The sequence below is a fragment of the Myodes glareolus genome, chromosome 27, assembly GCF_982192425.1.
Source record: "Myodes glareolus chromosome 27, mMyoGla1.1, whole genome shotgun sequence".
In the NCBI taxonomy this organism is placed as follows: Eukaryota; Metazoa; Chordata; class Mammalia; order Rodentia; family Cricetidae; genus Myodes; species Myodes glareolus.
In genome coordinates, this window is record NC_142052.1 from 32,097,852 (window position 1) to 32,122,642 (window position 24,791).

A 24,791-nucleotide genomic window follows, 5' to 3' on the forward strand; every position below is an offset into this window, starting at 1 on the left:
TTTTTTTGGTAGGGAGATTTTTGATAACAGCTTCTAATTCTTCACAACTGACAGGTCTATTTAGATTGTTCACCTGGTTTTGGTTCAACTTTGCTATATGGTACTTATCTAAAAAAATGTTCATTTCTTTAACATTTTCCAACTTTGTGGTATATAAACTTTCGAAGTAAGATCTAATGATTCTCTGAATTTTCTCTGTGTCTGTGGTTATGTCCCCCTTTTCATTTCTGATCTTATTAATTTGCATGTTCTCTCTCTCCCATTTGATTAATTTGGATAGGGGTTTGTCAATCTTGTTGATTTTCTCCAAGAACCAGCTTTTTGATTCATTGATTCTTTGGATTGTTTTCTGTGTTTCTATTTTGTTGATTTCAGCCATCAGTTTGATTAGACAAGAAAGAAATTTAACTAGGAAAAAAAAAAGACAGGACTCAGACAGATAGGGAGCCCGGGCAACAGAAGAACAAAGACAGAACCTAGAAACAACCTAGGTGCCCCTCAATAGAAGAATGGTTAAAAAAGGTGTGGAACATATATACATTAGAGTTTTACTCAGCAGTAAAAAACAATGACATCTTGAATTTTGCATGCAAATGGATGGAAATAGAAAACACTTTACTGAGTGAGGTAAGCCAGACCCAAAAAGAGGAATATGGTATGTATTCACTCATATGTGGATTCTAACCATAATTAAAGGTCTTTGAGCCTATTATTCGTGATCCTAGAGAAGCTAAATAAGAAGGTGAACCTGATGAAAATCATGTAGCTATCTGCCTGGAGATTGGAAATAGACAAGAGTCCCCGGTTACCTCGGATGCATGGGGGGGAGGGTTGTTGGAAGGGGAGAGGGTTAGAGAGAAGGGAGTAGGGGAGGAATGGGGAAAGCGCTGTGGACTGGGATGGGGGGAGGGAGGAAGGATGGATATGGGATCAGGGAAGAATATATTTCAACTAAGGGAGTCATTTTAGGGTTTACAGGAGACTTGATTATAAAGGGGATCCCAGGTCCAAGGAGAGATCCCCAGATTGTTCTCTGTTCAGATTGTTCTCTAGACAGAAGAGAGGGTGCCTGAAACGGCCTAGGCCCATAACCATACTGATGAATATTTTGCTTATCACCATAGAACCTCCATCTGGCAATGGACGGAGATAGAGACAGAGACCCACATCGGAACACTGGACTTATCTCCCTAGGTCCAAACGAGAAGCAGAAGGAAAGAGAACGTGAGCAAAGAAGGCAAGACCAGAGGGAACCTTCATCCGACAATGGATGGCGATACAGACGGAGACCCACATTGGAGCACCGGATGGAGCCCCCCAAGGTCCAAATGAGGAGCAGAAGGATGAAGAAAATGAAAAAGGAAATAAGGACTGGGAGGGATGCGATCACCCACTGATACAAGGGGACGGATCTAATGAGAGTTTACCAAGGCCAGTTGGACGGGGACTGAACGAGGACGCGATCCAACCAGATTCTCTGAATGTGGCCGGATTCTCTGAATGTGGCTGGCCCGGAGTCTTTCTGAAAAGCCATTGACAATGACACTGGGACTTGTTTCCTCTGCATATACTGGATTTTGTGGATCCAGTCTATCTGGACACTCACCTTCCTGGACCTGGAAGGAGAGGGGAGGAACTTGAACTTTCCACAGGGCAGGAAACCCTGACTGCTCTTAGGGATGGAGAGGAAGGAGGAAAGGGAGTGGGGGGAGTGGGAGGGTGTTGGGGGAGGGGCGGAAATGGAAACTTTTATAATTTAATAAAATTACTTTAAAAAAAGACACAATATTGTAATAAAAATTTAGAGTTCCTAAAAAAAAAAAAAAGATTTTGGATTCACCAAAGATAGGACAGATAGTAGTGTATTTTCTCTGAATTTTCAAACAAAACTGGACTAAGCATTGTGATTTACTTATTGCCTGTATATATTATACATTGTGATTTTACTTACATAGCTTTTTTGTATTAGTTATAAACTCTTTTTTGCTATTTTAGGAGAAAAGGAAATTTCTGGATTTTTTTTGTGATCTAACAAACAAAGCTTGCCTAAAGATCAGAACATGGTTCCAAACATCTAGTTTTCCATATAATCCAGACATTGGTGACACACACCTTTAATCCCAGAATTGGGGTGGTAGAGGCAGGTGGATCTCTGTGTGTTCTAGGCTACCCTGACCTACATGTTATTGATCCAGTCTGAAAGCAGAACACAGACAGGTGGTGATGCCTCACATTCTCATAACTTTAATCCCAGAATTTGGCAATCACACACACTCAATTCCAGCACAAGGAACATGAATACAAGAAGGGATATGACTTGGTAGAGTGAGGAATATATTGTGGGAGAGGACAGAAGCCCATGGCATTTAATCTGAGTATTCATGGAGACAGGAACTTGCCAATCTTATTCTGAGGATTTGATTGATATAAAAGAACTTTATAGTGTTTGACTCCTTTATTTCTCTGATCTTTCAGTATTTATCCCAATATCTGACTCTGTCTTTTTATAATTAAGCATAATTAGACTTTGTGCTAAAGTGATATGCAAAATAAATTTCATTAATTCATTTACTTCCAAAAATCTTACAAAACATTTTTGTATATAGTTTTTATTTTTTTATTTTATATATTTAAGAGATTAATTTATTATGTACACTGTGCTATGCCTGCATGTTATGCCTACAAGCCAGAAGAGGGCACCATGTCTCTTTACAGATGGTTGTGAGCCATCATGTGATTGCTGGGAATTGAACTCAGGAACTCTGAAAGAGCAACCAGTGCTCTTAACTACTGAGACATCTCTCCAGCCCCATGTATATTGTTTTTTTTTAGAGTCTAACATCATAATTAACACTTACATTTAGAGCTTTTGAATTCCAATTTTATAGCTTCAAGTTTATGAACTGAAGCATGCAAAAATACTTCTGAAAATCCATTAAGTTAGGATGATAATAGCATAAGATATCTCCATTTAGAAGGTAATGTTGAAATTCATTCAGTATGTTAAATTTATTTATTTTTATTTTATGTGTATTTATGCTTTCCATTCGTGTATATCTGTATGATAGTGTCACATCTTTTAGTATTAGAGCTACAGACAGTTGTGAACTTCCATGTGGGTGCTGAGAATTGAACCAAGGTCCCCTAGAAGAGCAGTGAGTACTCTAAACCACAGTACCATCTCTCCAGCCCCATCATTCAACTACAATTCAAATTATGGCTTTAGAACTGGAAACAGAGTTTACTTTCTCATTCTTTTGTAGGTGGAGCTTTAATGGTGGTATTTCTCTTTTAAGCTTCAATTTACTTAATTTTTGAATTTAATACACCTAAAGAACAGATGACCACAAGATAAAACTAGTAGAAAAATAGCTTTCCACTAAAAAGTACCTATCATCTTGATCAAAACAAATAACCAAATCTTATTGTGAATCTAATAACTTTATAAATATTTCATCAGAAATGGCACTCAACCCTATGTGTCACTGCTTCCCATATTATTTCTTATTACACTATGAAAGATTATTGTCTTTAAATGTATATAATGTGATATCAAAGTATTTGCTAAAAATGTTTCAAATGTGTAGTTGCAGTATGAATAGAAAAAAATAGGAACTAAAAGTTTAAAATTTTTTTCTTTCTTTTTTTTAAAGATTTATTTATTTATTAAGTATAGTGTTCTGTCTGTCTGTATGATTTCTGGCCAGAAGAGGGCACTAAATCTCATTACAGATGGTTTAATTTAATGAAAAAATCACACTATATTAGTCAGGGTCCTCTAGAGTCCACAGAAATTATGGATTAAATCCTTCTCCATTTGTCCATGCATCTATCCCTCTATCTATCTATCTATCTATCTATCTATCTATCTATCTATCTATCTATCTATCTTTCTATCTACCTATCTATCTATCTATCTTTCTATCGATCGATCGACCTATTTATCCCTCTATCTATCTATCTATCTATCTATCTATCTATCTATCTATCTACCTATCGATACCTCTATCTATCTATCTATTATCTGTTCCTCTATCTATCAATCGATCAATCAATTGATCGATCTTTTTATCTATATGTGTTTACATGGGAATTTATTGGAATAGCTTCAAGACTGCAGTCCAAAATGGCTGTCAGTGAAAGAAAAGTTCAAGAGGCAGATCCAGGGGAAGAATATACATCCCAATCCACATGGAGCAACCTATTTTGCAGAGCTATGGGAACATTTGTCTTCAGAAAAGTAAATGTCATTTCTGTGGAAACCTTGTAAAGCCATGATTCTTCCCTTTGAAATGGGATTTATACCAAAAACATCTCAGCAGTGTGACTTCTTCAGGACCATGGGGTGACCTTGCTCCATTTCCCCACACCAGAAGGCCTTAGAGCAATAACATTCATTCTTTGTTCTAACAGTCAAATTTACATAGAGTCAATCCCGCAAAACTACCCACTAAGAGACCACATAGAATTTCTACAGAACATAGGTACTGAGCAGAAAAGGCAGCATGCCCCACGTTTGCTAACAAACAAATCTGTGTATCCCCAAAGATGGTATTCACCAAAAAGATTAGATGAGGAAAATGGGTGGATTCAGGCAAGTTTGTTGCAAGGAGAGGGCTGCTTGTTCTTCCCGCCTAGCTTAGACCCGAAGCTGTACTAATTAAAACACTGATTGGCCCATTAGATCTAACTTTTTATTGTATGAGAAATTTTGTGAGAAATTTTGTGGTTCCAGTCTTTGCTTCTTATGGTGGCTAGTGAATCACGGAGAAAATTTCAATACTCCTGATACTGGGTACAGTTATTAGTCAGATTCTATCTGTACTGGTAATGGAAGCAGGATGCTCTGAAAAAATATTCAGTGCTCTTAACGGCTGAGGTATTTTCCACTCTAAGTTTTCTATTCTTGATTATGTTTCCTGTCCAAGGATGCCTAGTCATGGTCAGAAACTTAATGTTGATTAAAAAGTAGATTTCTCCTCTATTTGACAGAATTAGTCTTAGGAAGGGAACAGCTCCCTAACAGTTTATCCAATGGAAAGTAATCAGTCCATTAGTCTTACATACAGAACAAATTAAAATGGAAGCAGTGAATTGTATTCATGTATTTCAGCATACGTATTCACCCACACTTAACAAGGATGAGTTGGAAGGGATTTGTGGCAGGGAAGAAATGTACAAATAAAGCCAAAAAGAGATGTAATTTCTTTCAATTAACATTCTTGAGTCTTAATTTGAAATTAAAAAGAACAGCTAGATAGATGGCTCAGCAATTAGAGCACTGGGTGCTTTTACAGAGGATGCTGATTCCTTTCCTGGACCCTGCATGCTAGCTCACCATCTGTTCTAATTCCAGTACCAGGTATGTCATCCCTTCTTCTGCCCTCTGTAGGTACTGTGCACAGACATATTCAAGCAAAACACCATACAACTAAATATTTTTAAGGTTAGAAAATATAAAGGATGAAATTCTCTACAGTAATGTCACAACCCTGAGAGAGGCAGCAAGGCAGGTCTAGTTAAAATGGACTCCTTGTCTTCTATGGAAGCAGCTGTGGCCTTCTGCACTGCCACCCAGCACAGAGCAAAAGCAGCTTTGTTCTGAGATTACTAGAGATCATCATAACCATTCTTTCAGAAGTACTGTACAGAGGGCTGTAGGTGACTTTTCCTTGAAGTTTTCTGGTTTTGTGTTCTCCATCTTTTGTGTCTGTGAAAATTATGGTTTTGGTACAGTTGTCATTTAGGTCAAACATCAAGATTAACAATCAACTTTCACAGCGTCATCTACTTGATTTTCAACTAAGAGTTTATGGTATCGGGGCTGGAGAGATGGCTCAGAGGTTAAGAGCACTGACTGCTCTTCCAGAAGTCCTGAGTTCAATTCCCAACAACCACATGGTGGCTCACAGCCATCTATAATGAGATCTGGTGCCCTCTTCTGGCATGCAAGCATACATGGAAGGAATGTTGTGTACATAATAAATAAATAAATCTTAAAAAAAAAAGAACACGGACAGCAAAGCAACAAAGCACCTGATTACAAAGCTGGGCCTGGCAAGACAGCTCAGTGAGGAAAGGCGCTTGCTGCCAAGCCTGAGGACCTGAGTTCAATCCCCCGGACCCACATGACGGAAGGCGAGATATGCCCCCCTGAACTCCACATACCTGCCCTGGTATATGCATGACCAAATAAAAATAAAAGTTTAAAAAAAAAAGAGTTTATGGTTTCATATGAACATGCCAGAGGCATTTCTTTCCATCATTTGTCTCATTTACATATGTTCCTACATGACTTTGAGGTAAGAATATCCCTAAATATCTGTTTTTACATTGTGCTCATGTTCAGTAGTGGATTTATTAACTGAGCATGCTTAAGAAAAGGGAAAACATTACATGAGCATGTTCAGACATCCCAAGTAAAATCCCCATTCTTCCTTTGTTGACAACAACCACTGTTTTGAAAATTACTCCCATGCACTTTGAGCTCCTACAAGCAATAATTTTTTCTCATTTTGTTTGTCTTGACTTTTGAGATGCTATTTTTGGTAGTCAAACTGACTACCTCTAGGATTAACTAATACACAAAGAATTGATTATATCTGAGAGAGATTTTACTTAAAGGTTTTGAAATGGGAAAACCCTCCATTAATCTGGATAGTTTCAGATGACAGGAACGACCTTTAGCTGTTTGATGTCAGTGCACACTTTTAACATTGTGACTGAAGAGGCAGAAGCAGTGGGTATTTCTGAGTTTGAGATCAGTCTGGCCTACAGAATGAGTTCCACAACTACACAGATAACTCCAGTCTTGAAATCACTACCCCCGAAAAAAAATCTGAATCAAATGGAAATTATGATCTAACTTTAATCAGGATCTTACATTCTGATAGCAGCAGTTATGTAGAAAGTATATTGAAGAAGAAAAGTCTGCTTTTTTGCCTCAGTGCTCTAGCTCTGGCTACCAAGCTCATTCCTTTACCAGAATTAGAATCTACTTCTTTGAAATTTTGGTGAATACTTAAAACCATCTGCTGTGGAAACAGCAGCCCTGAGTAACAATATCCCTGCTCCCATTTGAGGTGCTTATGTGTAAAGAAAACATGTTTGAATACCCTCTGCTCCTGGAGTGGGGGAAGGAATTTTAAGTGTAGGGTGGCTATTCTTTGATTTCTGCTGGGATCAAGTTACAGTCTCTTCGCAGCCCCTTCCTCATTTGGGGCTATGGAATAAAAGCCAGCCCCACCCAGCAGAACAATAAAGAAGCTGTTCCACCTCAACTTCATGCTCTGTGTATTCATTCAAACTGGAGACCCTCCACCGTGATTCTTGGACTTTAGGGCTGTGCTGGCGCAGCAATCTGAGACATTGAGTCTTATGGGCTGAACAACTACTGGATTCTTCTCTTGATCTTTGGGAAAAGGCTGAGAAGAAATCTATTGGATTCTTCAATTCCCATTGGTAGGCTGTTATTTTTAGATGACCTGGACCACAGCTTGTAAGACAATCTAATAAGTCCACTGTTTAAAAAAGTTTTATAATTTATTTATCTTTTATTTTATGTGCATTGGTGTGAAGGTGTCATGTCCCCTGGAACCGGATTTTCAGACAGTTGTGAGCTGCCATGTGGATGCTGGGAATTGAACCTGGGTCCTCTGGAAGAGCAGTCAGTGCTCTTAACCACTGAGTCATTTCTCCAGCCCCTAAGCCCACTTTTTATATACATAATGAGATTCATTCTACCTGTCCTGTTCATGTAGAGAATCTTGAATACTGCAGTTGTATATAGGGGATGTGCTGGCTGACAATAGTACTCATGAAGACATTCTTCCTAGCTCTATTATTCTCTATGTATCCAAATTTCCATGAACAGTACTGCTCTAGCAACATAACCTCTGCCATCTTCAAAAACAACCATTGCTTTAATTTCTAAGCTATCTCTCAAGCCACATTATTAAAAAATTTATTTTTACACATTTTAATTAAAATATATTACATCTCTTTTCCCCTCATGTCCTCTCTCTATCCCTTTCCAAATATTTCCCTTCCAATTCCTTCATTGTTAAGTATGTACTAATAAGTAAGGACAAATATGTGATTAGAATCTGCTGGGTCCATTTCTGTTTCTTGTGTGTTATGGTTTCAGGACTGAACATGTTCATTTGAACATGCAAATACGAAGATCATCCATGTCTGAAGCTAATTCACTCACATGCAGTAAAGATTTACTTGTTATTGAGCAACATGATTCTGATCTGCCATTGACAGAAAATATTATTAAAACTATGTTATGAGTATTTATTAATATTTATGTATTTTTAATATTATTAAGAGTATGTAAACATGAAGAAAACCTATTTAAAACATAGAGTCACCTACATACCTTTTTCTTCAACATTTGCCAATCTGGTGCCCTAAGGCCAGAAGAATGCAACAGATCTTCAGAACCTACAATTACAGAGAGGACGGACCCATCTGGTGTGTGTGCTAGGAATCAAACTTGGGTACCCAAGAGGACCAGTACTCATGAGACAACTTTCAGGGTCCCACATATGTCATTACAATGCTGCAGGTGAAGGTGACCCACTCTTCCTTCTGTCTGTTATCACTTGAAAGATAAAGTCACCTCTGGATGGTTGCCAAATGATACAATGGACAGAATGTGTATGGAATTTGTATATTTCTTCTTATTTTCAATGTTAAGACAGCTCTCTCTATGTGAGTAAAGATAAAAAGGATGGTTGAATTCAGTCTAAGTCCAGTCAAATTTTATTAGGAAAAGTCCCATAATTTGAAGTAGGCTTTCTTCTGGGACGTTTTTGAGACAGGATATGTCTATATAAACAAGGATGCCAGGAATTTATTATGGGGAACAAGCTGGCCTCAAACCCTCAAACTCACTGAAATTGGCCCCACACACGGGTCTGCCAGGTCCTCTAGCACAAGGTAATGCAGATAATGATCAATTATTGATTGGTAGTGTGCTGCAGGCATCTGAATTTCATAAAAAGCATCATGTCAATAGCAAAGGCTTGAAAAAAGAGTTTTCTATTACATGGCAACAAGCTAAGGAGATTGTAAAGAAATGCCCTACTTGCTCTTTTTATAAAAAAAAACACGATTGCCTGCAGGGACTAATCCAAAAGGTATTAAAAGGAATAAAATTTGGCAGATGGATGTGTTCCACTTTGCAGAATTTGGAAAATTAAAATATGTACATCACACCATTGACACTTATTCAGGCTTTCAGTGGGCAACTGCTTTAAGCTCAGAAAAAGCTGACTCAGTAATCACACATTTATTAGAAGTTATGGCCATTATGGGTATACCTGCACAAATAAAATCAGATAATGGTCCAGTTTATGTCTCTAGGAAAACGAAACGGTTTTTTGCTTAGTATAATATTAAGCATGTTACAGGTATACCATACAATTCTACAGGTCAAGCAGTCATAGAAAGATCAAATCGAACTATAAAGGATATGTTAAATAAACAGAAAGGGGTGGAAAATGCCCCCAGAAATAGATTACATAATGCCTTATTAACCTTGAATTTTCTTAACGCTAATGAGAAGGGAACAACAGCGGCAGAAAGACAATGGATAATGGAAAAGTCTGCTTAACTAAATCAACCAGTTTATATCAAGGATGTGCTGACCTCTCAACAGAAGCCAGGAGATGTGCTATGATGGGAAAGGGTTTTGCTCTTGTTTCCACAGGAGAAAAAACATTGTGGATACCATCAAAATAAAGGTTAGATCTGAAGAGAAGAAATCTCTTGGAAAGGAGAAATGACAGCATCTACAATGATGATAACCATACAGGTGGTAAGAAAAACATAGAATGGGGGCAGGGTTCTGTTCTTATCTCCACAGGAAAACACTCATCTTTGAAAAATTCAAAGGACCCTGGATGTTTGAATACTCACAGATGGAAAAATAACTACCCAATATGAATTATCAAGAAAACTGAATAGGTTCTGTGAGTATCAAGCTCTGGAATATACTAAATCATATTTCTGAATTTATAGAGTTGGTTTTGGAGTTGGACACTTGGCTCGGTCCCTCTCTAATTCCAAGCCTGTTGTTAGGAGAAAAACCCAGAGTTTCTGGAGTTTCTGTCTTATGGCAAGAGCCATGATATGAGACAGAAAGAAATATGAGTTTAGAAAACATCTTTGCTTTTCTTCATATCTATCATACTTTTCATTGAATTTGTCTATCATACCTTTCATTGAATATATGTTTGTATATGTCTATATAATTAATGTTTAAGTTTTCCACAATGAACAGTGAGTATTCTCTGCACTGATATTTGAAGTTTCCAGGAAGAAGATGGGACCCCCCATAACAACAACTCCAATCGGTTGATATGACGTCATGATACTGATAGTGCTACTACAAGTCCTGTTCCAGGTATCAGCTGCACAGATGACTCCAACTTGGTTAGCTGAAATGGTGCGCATCTTGTACAACATTCTGGCCAGACTTCCACAAAATACTCAGAGACTGTTTGCAATTTTAAAAGACATTGATCTTGAAATTTAACCATCATTTTACTTTCACAGGATCCTCCAGAAAGAACCTCACCCCCATGAAAGCTGGAAGTAATTCTAGAGGACGATGTCCCCTCTCTCAGCAAAGTTTGTCCTCAGGTTTAGGAACAATATTTAGGGAGTGATTATAATTAGTATACGGTTGAGAGTTGGGAAAGGAATTTTATAAGCTCAGGGATCTTTTGGAAAAATAAAGGGATAATTAGATAGATAATAATGGTATTTGTGAGTTATTGTTTATAGATAATTACATCGGCATATATTGAATATTGTATGTATGCATGCTTCTACCTGTTTAAAACATTTCTATGTATTGATATATATTGTATTGATATATGTATACCATATTGCAGTGTACATTTCTACCTCTGATTAAGATACTCACATATTGTTTATGTATTGATATTTATTGTTTACATTTGGAGGTCATTGTCCTCATTTATTGCACAGTTGTTTATTCTCTTAGTCTTTAAGTTAGATATATGTTAAGAATTGTAGATCAATAGTCATCTATGTCTGTCATATTTATGGTTAGACTAATCAGGTTCTTTAGATACATAGAGATTATATATAAATAGTCTTCAACCTCTTCAAAGAGCTGTAGAAAATGGCATTTAATTTAATCTTAGAGTTCTGTGTAGTGAGACACAATCACTCCTGGCAACACCGACCTATTCCCGAGAGATTGTTGAGCACCAAAGACACTCCACTTGGAGCTTGTCTTCTTGACAAAACTGGTCTCTGGGTAAGGAACTGCCCATACCTCAACTACTGACAAATACACGGTATCCGGAAATGGATAAACAGAACTGTCAAATCTTGCCAAGACAGGGTAAGATGGTTTTGAAAAATCTCTTGCCTGTTAAAATCTGGAAATGGATAAAATACAAAAATGGAGAGATAGAACTGTTAAATCTTCCCAAGACAGGGTATGATGGTTTTGAAAAATCTCATGCCTGTTAAAAATAATCTGTCAGTTATTCTAGGCCTTAGTCAAACTTGGTTGCTTCAATGTTGCAAACAGGTCTTTGGTGATTGCCCAGGTAGCCAGTTGTCTCTGTGATTTGTTGCATGATTTGGAAGTTCTTTGATTGCACTTCCTAATTACTCAGGAAACATTATTTCCCTTCTCGGATCTTCTATGGGGTTGAAGACTAGATAAATGTAGCTACTTTCCTCTCATGTCATGGCCAAGTTATTTATTATACAAGACTTTAGCTAGTTAGAATAGGATATTTGTACTTATTGTATAAAATTTTGTAGGTTTGCACTTACTGTATATAATTTTGTAGTAGGCTTAGAACTCTCTTACTTAAACAAAAGGGGGAGGTGCTGCGGGAGTACCTTCCTGCTGCTTCAGCCAATAGTCGCTGAAGCACAAGCCCACAGTGCTGTGGGAGCGCCTTCCGCTCTCTCAACCAATAGCTGCTGAAATACCAGCCCAAAGAGAAACGGCAAGCCTCAGCTCGGGCTCTTGGTTCCAGCTCTTGGTTCCGGCTCCTGCTCCAGCGACTAGGCTCCCTTGCTGACGATTTATGGTGTATGTAAGTTTAACCCCCTAAAATAAATACCCCTTTAAAACATAACTGGTGTGGGATTGATTCGCCATTAGAACACAAATACAAAAATATGGGAAAGTGCTGTCCACATTATAAAAGATTGTCTTAAATGAACAGCCATTCTGAGCTCTTCAACTCCAAAAAATCAGTTGCCCTCCTATACACAAAGGATAAAGAAACAGGAAGGGAAAACAGAGAATCTTCACTTTTCACGATAGCCAAAAACAGCATAAAATATCTTGGGGTAACTCTAACCAAGGAAGTGAAAGACCTATTTGACAAGAACTTTAAGTCTTTGAAGAAAGAAATTGAAGAGGATACCAGAAAATGGAAAGATCTCCCCTGCTCTTGGATTGGGAGGATCAACATAGTTAAAATGGCAATTCTACCAAAAGCAAGCTATAGATTCAATGCAATTCCCATCAAAATCCCATCAAAATTCTTCATAGACCTTAAGAGAACAATAATCAACTTTATATGAAAAAACAAAAAACCCAGGATAACCAAAACAATCTTATATAATAAAGAAACTTCTGGAGGTATAACCATCCCTGACTTCAAACTCTATTACAGAGCTACAGTATTGAAAACAGCTTGGTACTAACTTCAGAATAAGGCTTCTTTTGACACTGAAAATGGTGGTTCAAAGGAAGACCAGAGATACTTCTAAGAAGGACCAAAAATAGTTCATTTTAACTGGCCCTGAATACTATCTGTTTCAAGGTTGTGGAATTTACTCTACAGGATTGCATTCTTTAAGTTTCATTTTATATGTATGAATGTTTGCCCAAATGTGTCTGTGTCAGGACCTGCAGAGGCAGAAGACAGAATCAGATCACTTCAACCTGAGTTACAGGAGTTCTAGCAATTTGACCCTGCTGTTTTAAAAAAAACAACCATTGCTCTTAATTTCTAAGCTATCTCTTAAGCCACATTTTTATTAAAAATAAATTTTTACACATTTAAATTAGAATATATTACATCTCTTTATCCTCTTGTGTCCTCTCTCTATACCTTTCCAAATTTTTCTCTTCCAATTCCTTCATTGTTAAGTATGTACTAATAAGTTTGGAGAAATATGTGAATAGAATCTGCTGGGTCTATTTCTGTTCGTTCTGTGTTGTGGTTTCAGGACTGACCATGTTCATTTAAACACACAAATACGGAGATCATCCATGTCTGAAGCTAATTTACCCACTTGCAGTAAAGTTTTACTTGTTTTTGAGCAACATGATTCTCATCTGCCTTTGACAGAAAACATTATTAAAACTATGTCATGAGTATTTATTAATATTTATGTATTTTAATATTATTACGAATATGTACACATGAAGAAAACCTATTTAAAACATAGAGTCACCCTCAAACCTTTGTCTTCAACATTTGCCAATCTGGTGCCCTAAGGCCAGAAGAATGCAACAGATCTTCAGAACCTACAAATACAGGGAGGACAGTCAAATCTGATGTGTGTGCTAGGAGTCAAAGCTGGGTACCCAAGAGGACCAGTACTCATGAGACAACTCTCTGGGTCCCACATATGTCATTACAATGCTGCAGGTGAAGGTGACCCACTCTTCCTTCTGTCTCTTATCACTTGAAAGATAAAGTCACCTCTGGATGGTTGCCAAAGGATCCAATGGACAGAATGTGAATGGAATTTGTATATTCCTTTTTATTTTCATTATTAAGACAGCTCTCTCGATGTGAGTAAAGATAAAAAGGATTGTTGAATTCAGTCTAAGCCCAGACAAATTTTATTAGGAAAAGTTCCATAATTTGAAGTAGGCTTTCTTCTGGGACGTTTTTGAGACAGGGTATGTCTATATAAACATGGATGCCAGAAATTTATTATGGGGACAAGCTGGCCTCAAACCCTCAAACTCACTGAAATTGGCCCCACACACACTCCTGTGTACAGTGATTTTAGCCATACACCTCTAATTCCAGCTGAAATATGTATTTTAAAGGACATATCATTGAATGAGAGTAAAAAAAGAAGAAAATAAGCTTTAAAGGGTAGCATAATTGCTTTGATGAATGTCAATATTCAGTCTAAGAGTGAGTTAGTAATAAGCCTAAGCTATGATGCAAGCATTCATAAGTTGTATTAAGCTTCTGGGTCAATTGTTTATGAGGTGGCTGCTGTGTATTTGAGAGTTTTTGGCGGAGCAGAAACTTCCACCTAAAAAAGGCACCCAATGAATTGATAGGATAAAAGTGTAGATTATTGAATCTTCTCTTTACCCCTATAATTTGCTAAGCAATATGGCTATCGATAAAGACTTGGCTTTGAAAGCTGGCTCTACCTGATTCTTTAGCTTTCTGAGAGTCTAGCCTTAGGGTTGAGGTACTGGCAGGAGCCATGTTTATTACCACAATTCTGTGGAGTTTCAAGGTCCTTAGCACCACCAAGAAGCATGATGGTGACTGTACATAGACACCATTTAAGTGTTTGGTGTGGTGCTTCTTAAAAGGGCTGCAAGGTTTTTACTGCTAAAACTCAGTCAGGAAGCTTCTCTTAAATGAGAAATGCTTGCCTCTATCAAACAGAGCCCAGCTAGGAAAATGCTGATACCAAGAAACCATGCTTAACTCTGTTCTTTTGTGTCTCAAATTAATTTCTAAGCTCTCTCAGGTTTAAATTGGATTTAATTATCCATGTTGACAACATTTGTTAACAAAGGTTTCTGTTTCACCTGGTCCAGTAGCCATTCAGACCCAAAAAACAAACATAGGTCTACATTGATTATAAACTGGTGTGTCTATTATTAGCTCATGCTTCCTGTTAACACTTACACACTACAATCATCCATAATTCTTGTCTGTGTCCGTCACATGGCTTGGTACCTTTTATCAGCAAGGCAATCTCATTTATGTCCTCTGACTCTGGGTGATAACTGCAGGCTGAACCTTTCCTCTTCCCAGAATTCTCCTGCTCTGATCAGCCCTGCCTATACTTCCTGCTTGGTGATCCAGCATATACTTCCCGCATGGCCAGTGGCCAATGAGCATTTTGTTAAAACAATACAATTGACAAATCTTTAAAAAGTTCATGACCATTGTCCCACAGCAAACTTCCTCTAGTTTAAAATCAAAAGGAATAGGTAAGGAACAGTTCAAAAGGAGCCAAATTACAGGATCAAATATTTGTACCTGATTTCAGTCTAGAAGAAAGAGTAGCAAGAGAAGTATAAATAATAGTCCCTGAAGGGACCTGGTAAATTAATCATAGTTTTTGATTCAAAGAGACCAGAATTTTGGTGTTTAAACTCTTATTAGTATTTTTATCTATTATGCCAAAAAAAGAGAAACACATTAAAAAAAAAAAACAGAATGGAGTCAGGGCAATTGGGAATGTCCATATGTCCTTTTCCATAGAAGACACATAGTTTTAATTGAAATTTCCTTCGAAAATGATATGGAAGCTGAGAGGAATTCACCAGGGTGATAGAAGGGGGCAGTGACAGCAAAGACAGGAAATGAATGGGAAGTTTGTAAACTTTCTTCAAATCTAGTACCTATGCATCAACTCTCCCTAGATTTTGTGTTTCATACAGAAGTTTAAGAGAACACACAGATTCTAATTCATGCAAAATTACATCTGAAAACTCAGTCAGTTAAAACAATCCTCCTTTAATTCAGAATGAATTTCTTAGAATATCTAGTACAACACTGGCCCCATTTCTCCTGTGTGGTTATGCAAGTGTAAAGACAGTTTCTATTGTATGGAATCACACAATAAAATATTACCATATTTTCACACAATAAAAAAGACATAAAGAAATGAAAGTTTGGCCAGGAAGTGGTAGTGCATGCTTTAAACTCCTGCACCAGGAAGGAAGAAACAGGCAGATCTCTGTGAGTTTGAGAACAGCCTGCTGTATAGTTTGAGTCCCATCAGAGCCAGATATACACAGAGAAACCTTCTCTTGAAAAACCCACTAAAGCCTTGTTGGCCAGAGAAGAGTGATGTACACCTTTAATCCCAGCACTCAGGAGGCAGAGACAAGTGGATCTCTTTGAGTTTGAAGCCAACCTGGTCTACAAGAGCTAGTTCCAGGCCAGGCTGTAAAACTACCTGAAACCCTGTCTTGAAACCCCCCCCCAATAAAACAAAAAAAAAAAACCCAAAAAACAAAAAAACTTCAAAGATACAGAAAACCCCTGTCTTGAGAAACTGAAATGCAAACAAACAAACAATAAGTGAAGAAATTTAAAAATTGATATTTAAGAAATATACTCATGATCCTTTGGACCCTGAATTCTACAAGTCCTACTCTGCCCCAAATCTCCTATTACACCCCTACAAACCCTTGCCACAACCTCAATGGAACTCTGAAACACAGCCTGCTATTAGACAGAAAGAACCAAGGGGTGAGTGATGACCCGCCCAGCAGGACAACCACTCTAGGACCTCCATACTGGGGCAAAACTCTGGACACAAACACTACCTGCCAACAGGCAAGTTTTCTCCAGGTGTGCTGCTCAAACACCCCCACACCATCCATCAGACCCTGAAAGCTACAAGCCTCACTCCACCACCAAAACCTCCCATGCTACCTCCCAGCCCCTTGCAACTTCAGAGGAACATTAAAACACAAGATGCAGCTTCACAGGGTGGACCAAGACAGGGACCCTGACGCACAAGCTGTGACTTCACAGACTGGACTAAGTGCAGACTAAGAGAGAGTGCAAAGACAGACCTCAGTGGCATGGCTCTCTGAAACACAGAGTTGGTCAAGAACAGGTCACAAAGACACAAACAACCATGTTAAGGATTGGACCAAGAGGCAAAGACACTGCTGTCACCAATATAAGGATGAGATGGGTAGCTGTCAATGCAAGAAGTCATCCAACAACATAGAAAGCAATATGGTAACACCAGAACCCAGTGATCAAACAACAGGAAGACTTAATCATCCTAACCCAGAAGAAGCAAAAGAAAATGATTTTCAATGTAACTTTGTGAGGATGATGGGGTCCCCAACGTAACTATAGGAGGATGATGAAAGAAATAAAAATTCCCTTAACGAAAGCAAGGAAAAGACAAACAAAAAATTGGAAGACATCAATAAATCTCTCAAAGAAAACAAGAAAAAACAATCAAACAGATGATACAAACAGCTCAAGACTTGACTGAAATAGAGGCAATAAAGTAAACACAAATGAAGAGAATTCTGTATACGGAAACTCTGGGTAAACAAACGGGAACTACAGCAGGAAGTGTAACCAACAGAATACAAGAGATAGAAGAGAGGATCTCAGGTGCTGACAATACTATAGAGGAAAGAGATTCATTGGTGAAAGAAAACAATAACTCCAACAAATTCATTACACAAAACATCCTGGAAATCTGGGACACCATGAAAACCATTAAACCCTAAGAATAACAGGGATAGAAGAAAGAGAACAACAGCAACTCAAAGGCACAGAAACTAAAAAATCATAGAAAAAAACTTTCCCAAACCAAAAAAGAATATCCTTATGAAGGTACAAGAAGCTTAGAGAACACCAAATAGACTGGACCAAAAAGAAGCCCCCCCCCCCCCGAAAATATAATGATCAAAATGCAAAACATAGAAAATGAAGAAAGAATATTAAGAGCTGAAAAAGATAATGATCAAGTATAATATGAAGGCAGACCTATCAGAATAACACCCGAATTCTCCATGGAAACCATGAAACCAAGAATGCCCTGGACATATGTGCTGGAGACAAAAAAGAGACACAGACACCAGATCCACCAAAGCTTTCAACCACCATCAATGGAGAAAACAAGATATTCCATGGCAAAACCAGATTTAAACAATACCTATCCACAAATCCAGTCATACAGAAAGTACTAGAGGGAAAACTTCAACCCAAGGAAGCTAACTGTAAACACAGGCAAGAGATATCTCCACACCCACAAACCCTAAAGAAGGGAAACACACAAACACCACTTCTGAAAAATACCAGGAACTAGCAATCACTCGTTATTTACATCTCTTAATATCAACAGACTCGATTAACCTATAAAATGGCACAAGCTAAGAAAATGGATACAAAAGCAGGATCCATCCTTTTGCTTTATAAAAGAAACACACCTAAACCTCAAAGACAAACATTGCTGAAAAATAAAGTGTTGGAAAAAGATTTTCAAATCAAATGGACCTAAGCAGCACACAAGTGTAGGTATCCTAATAGCAAACAAAATAGACTTCAAAAACCAATCAGAATAGATGAAGAAGGACACTTCATACCCATAACAGAAACAATACATCAAGATGAAGTCTCAATCCTGAACATCTAAGCCCATAATATAAGAACACCCACACATGTAAAAGAGACATTACTAAAGCTTAAATTGCACATCAAATTCCATACAAGAATAGTAGGAGACTTCAATGTCCCACTGTCCCCAGTGAACAGGTCATCCAGACAGAAACTTAACAGAGAAATGAGACAACTAACAGATGTCTTGATTTAAATAGACTCAACAGACATCTACAGATCATTCCACCCAAACACAGAAGAATATACCTTCTTCTCAGCACCTCGTGGAACCTAAATGGACCACACACATGGTAACAAAGCAAACCTAGACACACACAAAGAAATGGAATAACGCCCTGTGTCTGATCAGGTCACCAAGTTTTAAAGTTAGGATTTAACAGCACTAATCACAGAAAGCCTAAAAACTCATGGAAATTGAACAGTGCTCTATTAAACCACCCCTAGGTCAAGGAAGAAATAAAGAAAGAAATTAAAGACTTTGTAGAATTCAACAAAAATGATGGCACAGAATACCCAAATCTATGGGACACTATGAAAGCAGTGGTAGGATGAAAGTTCATAGCACTAAGTGCCTACATAAAGAAAGAGGAGAAAACTCACACCAGTGACTTAACAGCACACCTGAAAGCTCTAGAACAAAAACAAGCTGACTCACCCAGGAGGAGTAGAGCATAGGAAATAATCAAATTGAGGGCAGAAGTCAATAAAACACCAAAATTAAATCACGACCAGATGAATAATTCAAATCAGCTTATATTTAGCAAGGAAAGAGAAGAAGTCATCAAATGCCTACCAACTAAAAAAGCCTATAGCAAAAGAGTTTCAGTTCAGAATTCTGTCAGAACTAAGAACTAATAACTATACTCCTCAAAGGGTTCCACATAATGGAAACAGAAGTAAGATTGCCAAACCCCTTTTATGAAGCTACAGTTACCCTTATACCAAACCACACAAAGATTCAACCAAGAAAGAGAATTCCAGACCCATCTTACTGATGAACATAGATGAAAAAATACTCAATAAAATACCAGCAAATCAAATCCAAGAACACATCAAAAAAATCATCTACCATGATGAAGCCAGCTTCATCCCATAGATGCAAGGATGGATCAACATACAAAAATCTATTAAGGATCCTGCCCTCTTTAAGTTCCTTCGCTGACATCCTTAAATAGTGAACAACAATGTGGCAGTATAAGCCAAATTAATCCTTTTCTCCCAATCTTGCGTATAGACCATCGTGTTTCATCACAACAAAAGACACCCTAATTAAGACACCATGTTTGGTTGATATGTAAGAGAGACCTGCTCTTCTCTAAAGTTAAACAAAGAAGAGAGATTTGGGGGAAGGTTGGGACAGAGAGCAAAGCTGGGAGGAAACACTGCAGTCAGTATGAAAGAAGAATAAATAAAAGACAAATGAAAGAGAGAAATGAGAAAAACTGAGGGAAGATTGGATCAAGAAAAGATAAAAATTCAGCAGGGCAAAATGACAAATCCTGTGGCTCTATCTCAGGTACATGGGCTTCATTTTCAAAGGGCTTAGAAAGTTCTATTCATGCTGAAGCATTAATACAACTGACATTAAATATGAGAAATCAGGAGTCAGACAGCAGGGTGAGAAACTGAAAGATCAGAGAAGCAGTTGACCAGCAAATAGTGACTACCACCTCTTCAATTTCTCCATGTTAGTAAAGTGTTAATGTCCTCTCAGGCCTGCCTTAGTAGTCCTGACTCCTATCTGTCCGGAGTCCGCCAAACCTTCTATGGTAATTTTTGGTCAGGTAGTGATTAACAATGCTGTGACTCTAAGCAAGCTTTATTATCAGAATATAATCAAAATATCACACATTTCCCTATTTGTCTAATTAAAAAGTGAAGGTTTTAACTAACACAGTAAAGCTATATACACTAAATACAATAACTATATATAATATATACATTGAAGAATTATACTAACAATGTCCAATCCATTTGCATTTGGTAAATTTAGAGAAAATGTTTGATCATCTATCCTATCTTAGTAAGCCCAAGATGTTGTACATTAAATACTTTTTATCCTAAACTTACCAACCTTAAATAATCTTTCTATGTCTCTTAGCCTTATATACTTTATACAATTTTATGTCATTTTTTTCAATTTGTTAACATGCATAATTACAATTATCGAGTCTTTAGCTCCATCAGAGAACCCAGAAGGATATAATATTACCTGAGTAAACAGGAAGTATAAAGCAAACAACATTTAAAATGAAAAAACAACACCACCTCTCTATTTAAAATAAATTTTGCCAGGCCGTAGTGGTGCATGCCATTAATCCCAGCACTTTCATAGCAGAGGCAGATATATCTCACTGAGTTCGAGGCCAGCCTGTTCTACAAAGTGAGTTCCAGGAAAGTCAAAGGAACACAGAGGAATCTGTCTTTAAAAAAAAAAAAAGGAAAGAAAATGTCTTTTTGTTTCACCTTGAAAACATAACTAGCATGATTATAATAAGTGACAGTTAGGCCAATTTATTCTTTTGGACGGGGATATTTTATTTGGATGATGGGTTATTTTTTAGATATCTCAGTCGTCTAGTGGTTTTTAGATTCCTTAGTTTGATGTTTTCATACTTTTGTAAAGACAAAACAAAACTCTGCATTAACCCTAACTTTATGGAATTTTATTTTTTGAAATTATATTTAATCAAAAGGAAAACATCTGCTAGTCTTACGAATTAGTAAAGATTGAATGATAATGCTCTCTGATGAACTATTGTCTCTTTTCAAGTTCAAGAGAATTTTTTGTTTGAAATTAATCTTTAAGTATTTAAGTGGTCTCTATAATTTTATTCCCCAATTTAATACATATCTTGGTTTTTATTCAGAATGGAATGTATCTTTAAAACATACAGATTGGTTTAATTTAGCAGGGCTTTTTTATTATCTAATGTTTACCCACACCTGTTGTTTCCTTTTTATTAGCATTTAAAAATTTAAGATTTAATAATCTATTCTGTAACATATCTCTGCAAGCCTTAATACCCCTTTTTGCTAACTGAGCATATATTTTAAGATGCCTGATGAAGTGTTAATCTAATTAACCTTTTTCAAGCCCAAAACAATCTATAAAATGATTTAAAATCTGCTTCCTGCTACATGGCATAGAGCTGAATATGTGGATTGTGCCCTATCTACCTGTTTAATACAATGCACACCTGAGAAATCTCTGCAAATCAGAAACTCCTTTTGTCCCCTGGAACTAAGCTTCACTGAATCACACCATTGCAGCTAGAGGCACCACCAGGTTAAAAGCATTCTACTCAACTATCGCTCTACCAGGTCCTAAACTATTTGTAATCTTTATAACGCAAACAATAGGAATGCAGTATTTAGAAGTTCTAGAAACTAAACCCTCAGTTTTCTAATCTCTCTTTCCACTGTACAACAAAAGCAGTGCCCATGTGTGTACTCTGGACAGAGATACATCCAGCATCATATCCTTCCATTCCAGGCCTTCAGAGTCTCCCCTTCCCCAATATTTCCATACACAAAGAGGCTCAGAGAATAAGGGCCACTGCCAACATGAACCACATGGACCAACATAACTACAGTCTAGCTCATGGTACTTCCAAGTCCCACCAGAAATGACAGTTCAACAGACCTGCTCTGAACACCCCCCACTCATAACGGGATAGCTTATGGTCTTCCTTACCACTCCCTACAGCAGAGACAGAAGAGAATTATGAAAAGAACTCACAAACTGTCTGCCACTAGTACTCTTGATTGCTAACCCTTCCCAGAATCCCTCACTGGCAAGGGACACCAAGCTGGGTCTCTCAATATTAGCAGCTCCTCTACAGGAGGATCAGAGATCAAATGACTCAGACAGCACAGGTCTTCCATGTCTGCCCTTCCAGCCCAGCATACAGGGCCCCAGTTTAGACAGTTTGTATTTCTTACACATTTTCCCACTCTCCTAGAGCATATCCTCTTCCTCATCTAAAGCACAGGGTCCTCTGTGTGCACATTCTGTTACATAGTTACTTTCCAGTGCAGTCATTCATTGGCTCAGAGATGGGAAATCCTAAAGACACAGGTCACATTCATATAGTAACTACTGTTACTGTGTAACTATGCTACTTGTAACTGTTGTTAAAGAAAAACAGACCAGGAATTATAAAACAATCCAGGCATATTAGGGCATGGAGGCAGCAAGGAGAATGCAAATATGATGTAGTTGTGATCTCAAAAACTACTTCGAAAACTTAAAATAGACTTTAGGGTCATGTACTCCAGAGACTAGGGATTATTATTAGAGCACATTAAAAATTTCTCATGTATTTTCTCGAGAGATCAATGCCTTAATAGTGAAAAGTCCTGTTAAGCAGAGCCACAACTTCTATTTTAGATGAACTACTGTAAATATAGCAATTAGGTTTAAAGATAAGGTAAGTCCCTTTCCCAGATACCTTGTTGCGCTGGTCTGTGGACTGCAAACAATGGTCAATCAGGACACTGATAGAACATCTACAATTAACTACCTGATTACACATAGCTAACTTCAACTACTGTTGAAGGGGGAAAGTTTTTACCCTCAGTCCAGCCTCTCCTTTCTGCACTGTGTCTCCAGGAGCTTCAATAAACTCTTCCTCCTATTGTGGTCTGAGGACAGATGTAATGCTCCATATGCAAATCCTTTCCCTGCAACCGCATTGCATAGTTAACTACATGATTCAAATGCATAATTTTAAAGCTGTGTGGTGGTAATATCATTTTTTTTTAGGAATTTTGAAAGTGTAATGTACAGGAGAGCAAGATCATTGCCATGGACAGCAACAGAGCAAGGCCACTTGAGTCAACATAAGAGAACTTGTCTCAGAAACTATTTTTTTAACAGGATGGAAATACAGCTGTTCAAGAATTAATATACCTTTCCATTGAGAAATCACTTCACACACTTAGGGTGCCAACCTGTAATGCCTCCTTGAAAGGCTTGCTTGAGGTTTGATATGGGGATGTGCCTGGTGTCTGGTTTTAAATCAGTGGTGGCTTCTTTGTAATGGTTTGGGGCCAAGTATCTGAACAATCCAGTTGAACAATGTGTACCCTAGCATCCTAAACTCTAACAGCCCTGATTAAAATACATTTAACTTTTGGGTGATTTAGAGGCAGTCCTTCCTCAGCTAAATTCTACTTTGTGAGACTGAACTCTTTCCAAGGCATTGGCAAATCCTTTGTATCAGCAATTCTACTCTTCTATGTTGCAGCTTAGAAGTACAGTGCTGCCCAACAGGTGAGATGCCTTGATATCATCCACATAGTTAAAGATAAATGGAGATTCTACGTAAGGTTAAATGCAAAGTGCTCAATATCGAGAAGTGTATATAAACTTGTATAAACTAGACTTCTGCGACTTTGGCATATTGTAGTTGAGAAGAAAGATGTTTGTACACACAGCACCCTGCTCCCAATTCTCTAAGCCGATTAAGCCAAAAGCGCAAAGTTATTCACAGGCCTGTCCCTAGGTCTAGGAATTAACAGGACCGCATGGGACTTCACAATGCAGGGAATCTGGCGGCAGCTTCCCACACGGATCCCAGAAGGACACAACATCCTGTCTTCCGCACCACACCCTCTGCTCCGCCCCATCTGGAGAGAGCATTCCCCGCTCACCAAGCTGTGGTTCCTCATCTCGCCAAAACTCTCAGTTCATCATCTCCCTGCAGCAATAACTTCACGGCAGCACACTGAAACCACTGGCGCCAACTCCTCTGCAAAGTCCGGTCTGAATGCGGAAGCCCGGAAGAGCCCTGCGTGACTTCTGACTGGCAGGTCATCTGGAGGGCCTGATTGGCTAGTGCGGCTTGTGTGACAAGAACAACTCCGCAGGGCTGACGTGTACTTAAAGAGACAGCACAGAGGTTTGACTCGTCCACCTGAGTCAAAGATCTTTTCTTGATTGGCCGAGATATGCATTTCAATAGCACTTGCCCCTGGCTATAAAGCAGAAGCCATCAAAATCTTGCACTCCATAGGAACTTTCCCTTATTCCTCCAGGACACAACGTGGCCAGCTAGCTTGTACAGTGCATTGTGCTGTGCTAGGTGGGTGCAGGGATTCCCTGTACCACAGGGGAAATGCCCAGAATATTAACAGCTAAAGACAATTTTGAGGTCACAAAAGGAGATGTTTGTGCTGTGGCTTCATGCTAAGGTCAGATGAACTGAAGGTACTTTTTACAAGGTTTTCACAGGGATTTCACACAACAGAAAAGAGAAAAGCGGGAGCCAGATCTCAAACAAGAATATTGGTCTTTCCTCGATCAGAAGGCTGGATGATGGCTCCTTTGCTTTGTGGGGTTTATTACTGAAATTCAAAGCAAACTTCAGGAAAATGAATAAAAATAAAAATAGTAGT

At 38.1% G+C, this 24,791-nt stretch overlaps 1 protein-coding gene across 1 annotated transcript in view; it reads right to left on the minus strand.

Annotated features, from left to right (window-relative positions):
• The window catches only part of LOC148117686 (uncharacterized), a 41,305-nt gene extending 17,108 nt beyond the window's left edge, over positions 1 to 24,197 (minus strand). Inside the window, exon 1 of the mRNA XM_087902448.1 lies at positions 24,048 to 24,197. Coding sequence (XP_087758574.1) covers positions 24,048 to 24,065 — 18 coding nt within the window. The 5' untranslated portion in view covers positions 24,066 to 24,197. The remainder of the gene's footprint in view (positions 1 to 24,047) is intronic.
• Between the last annotated feature and the right edge of the window lie 594 nt (positions 24,198 to 24,791).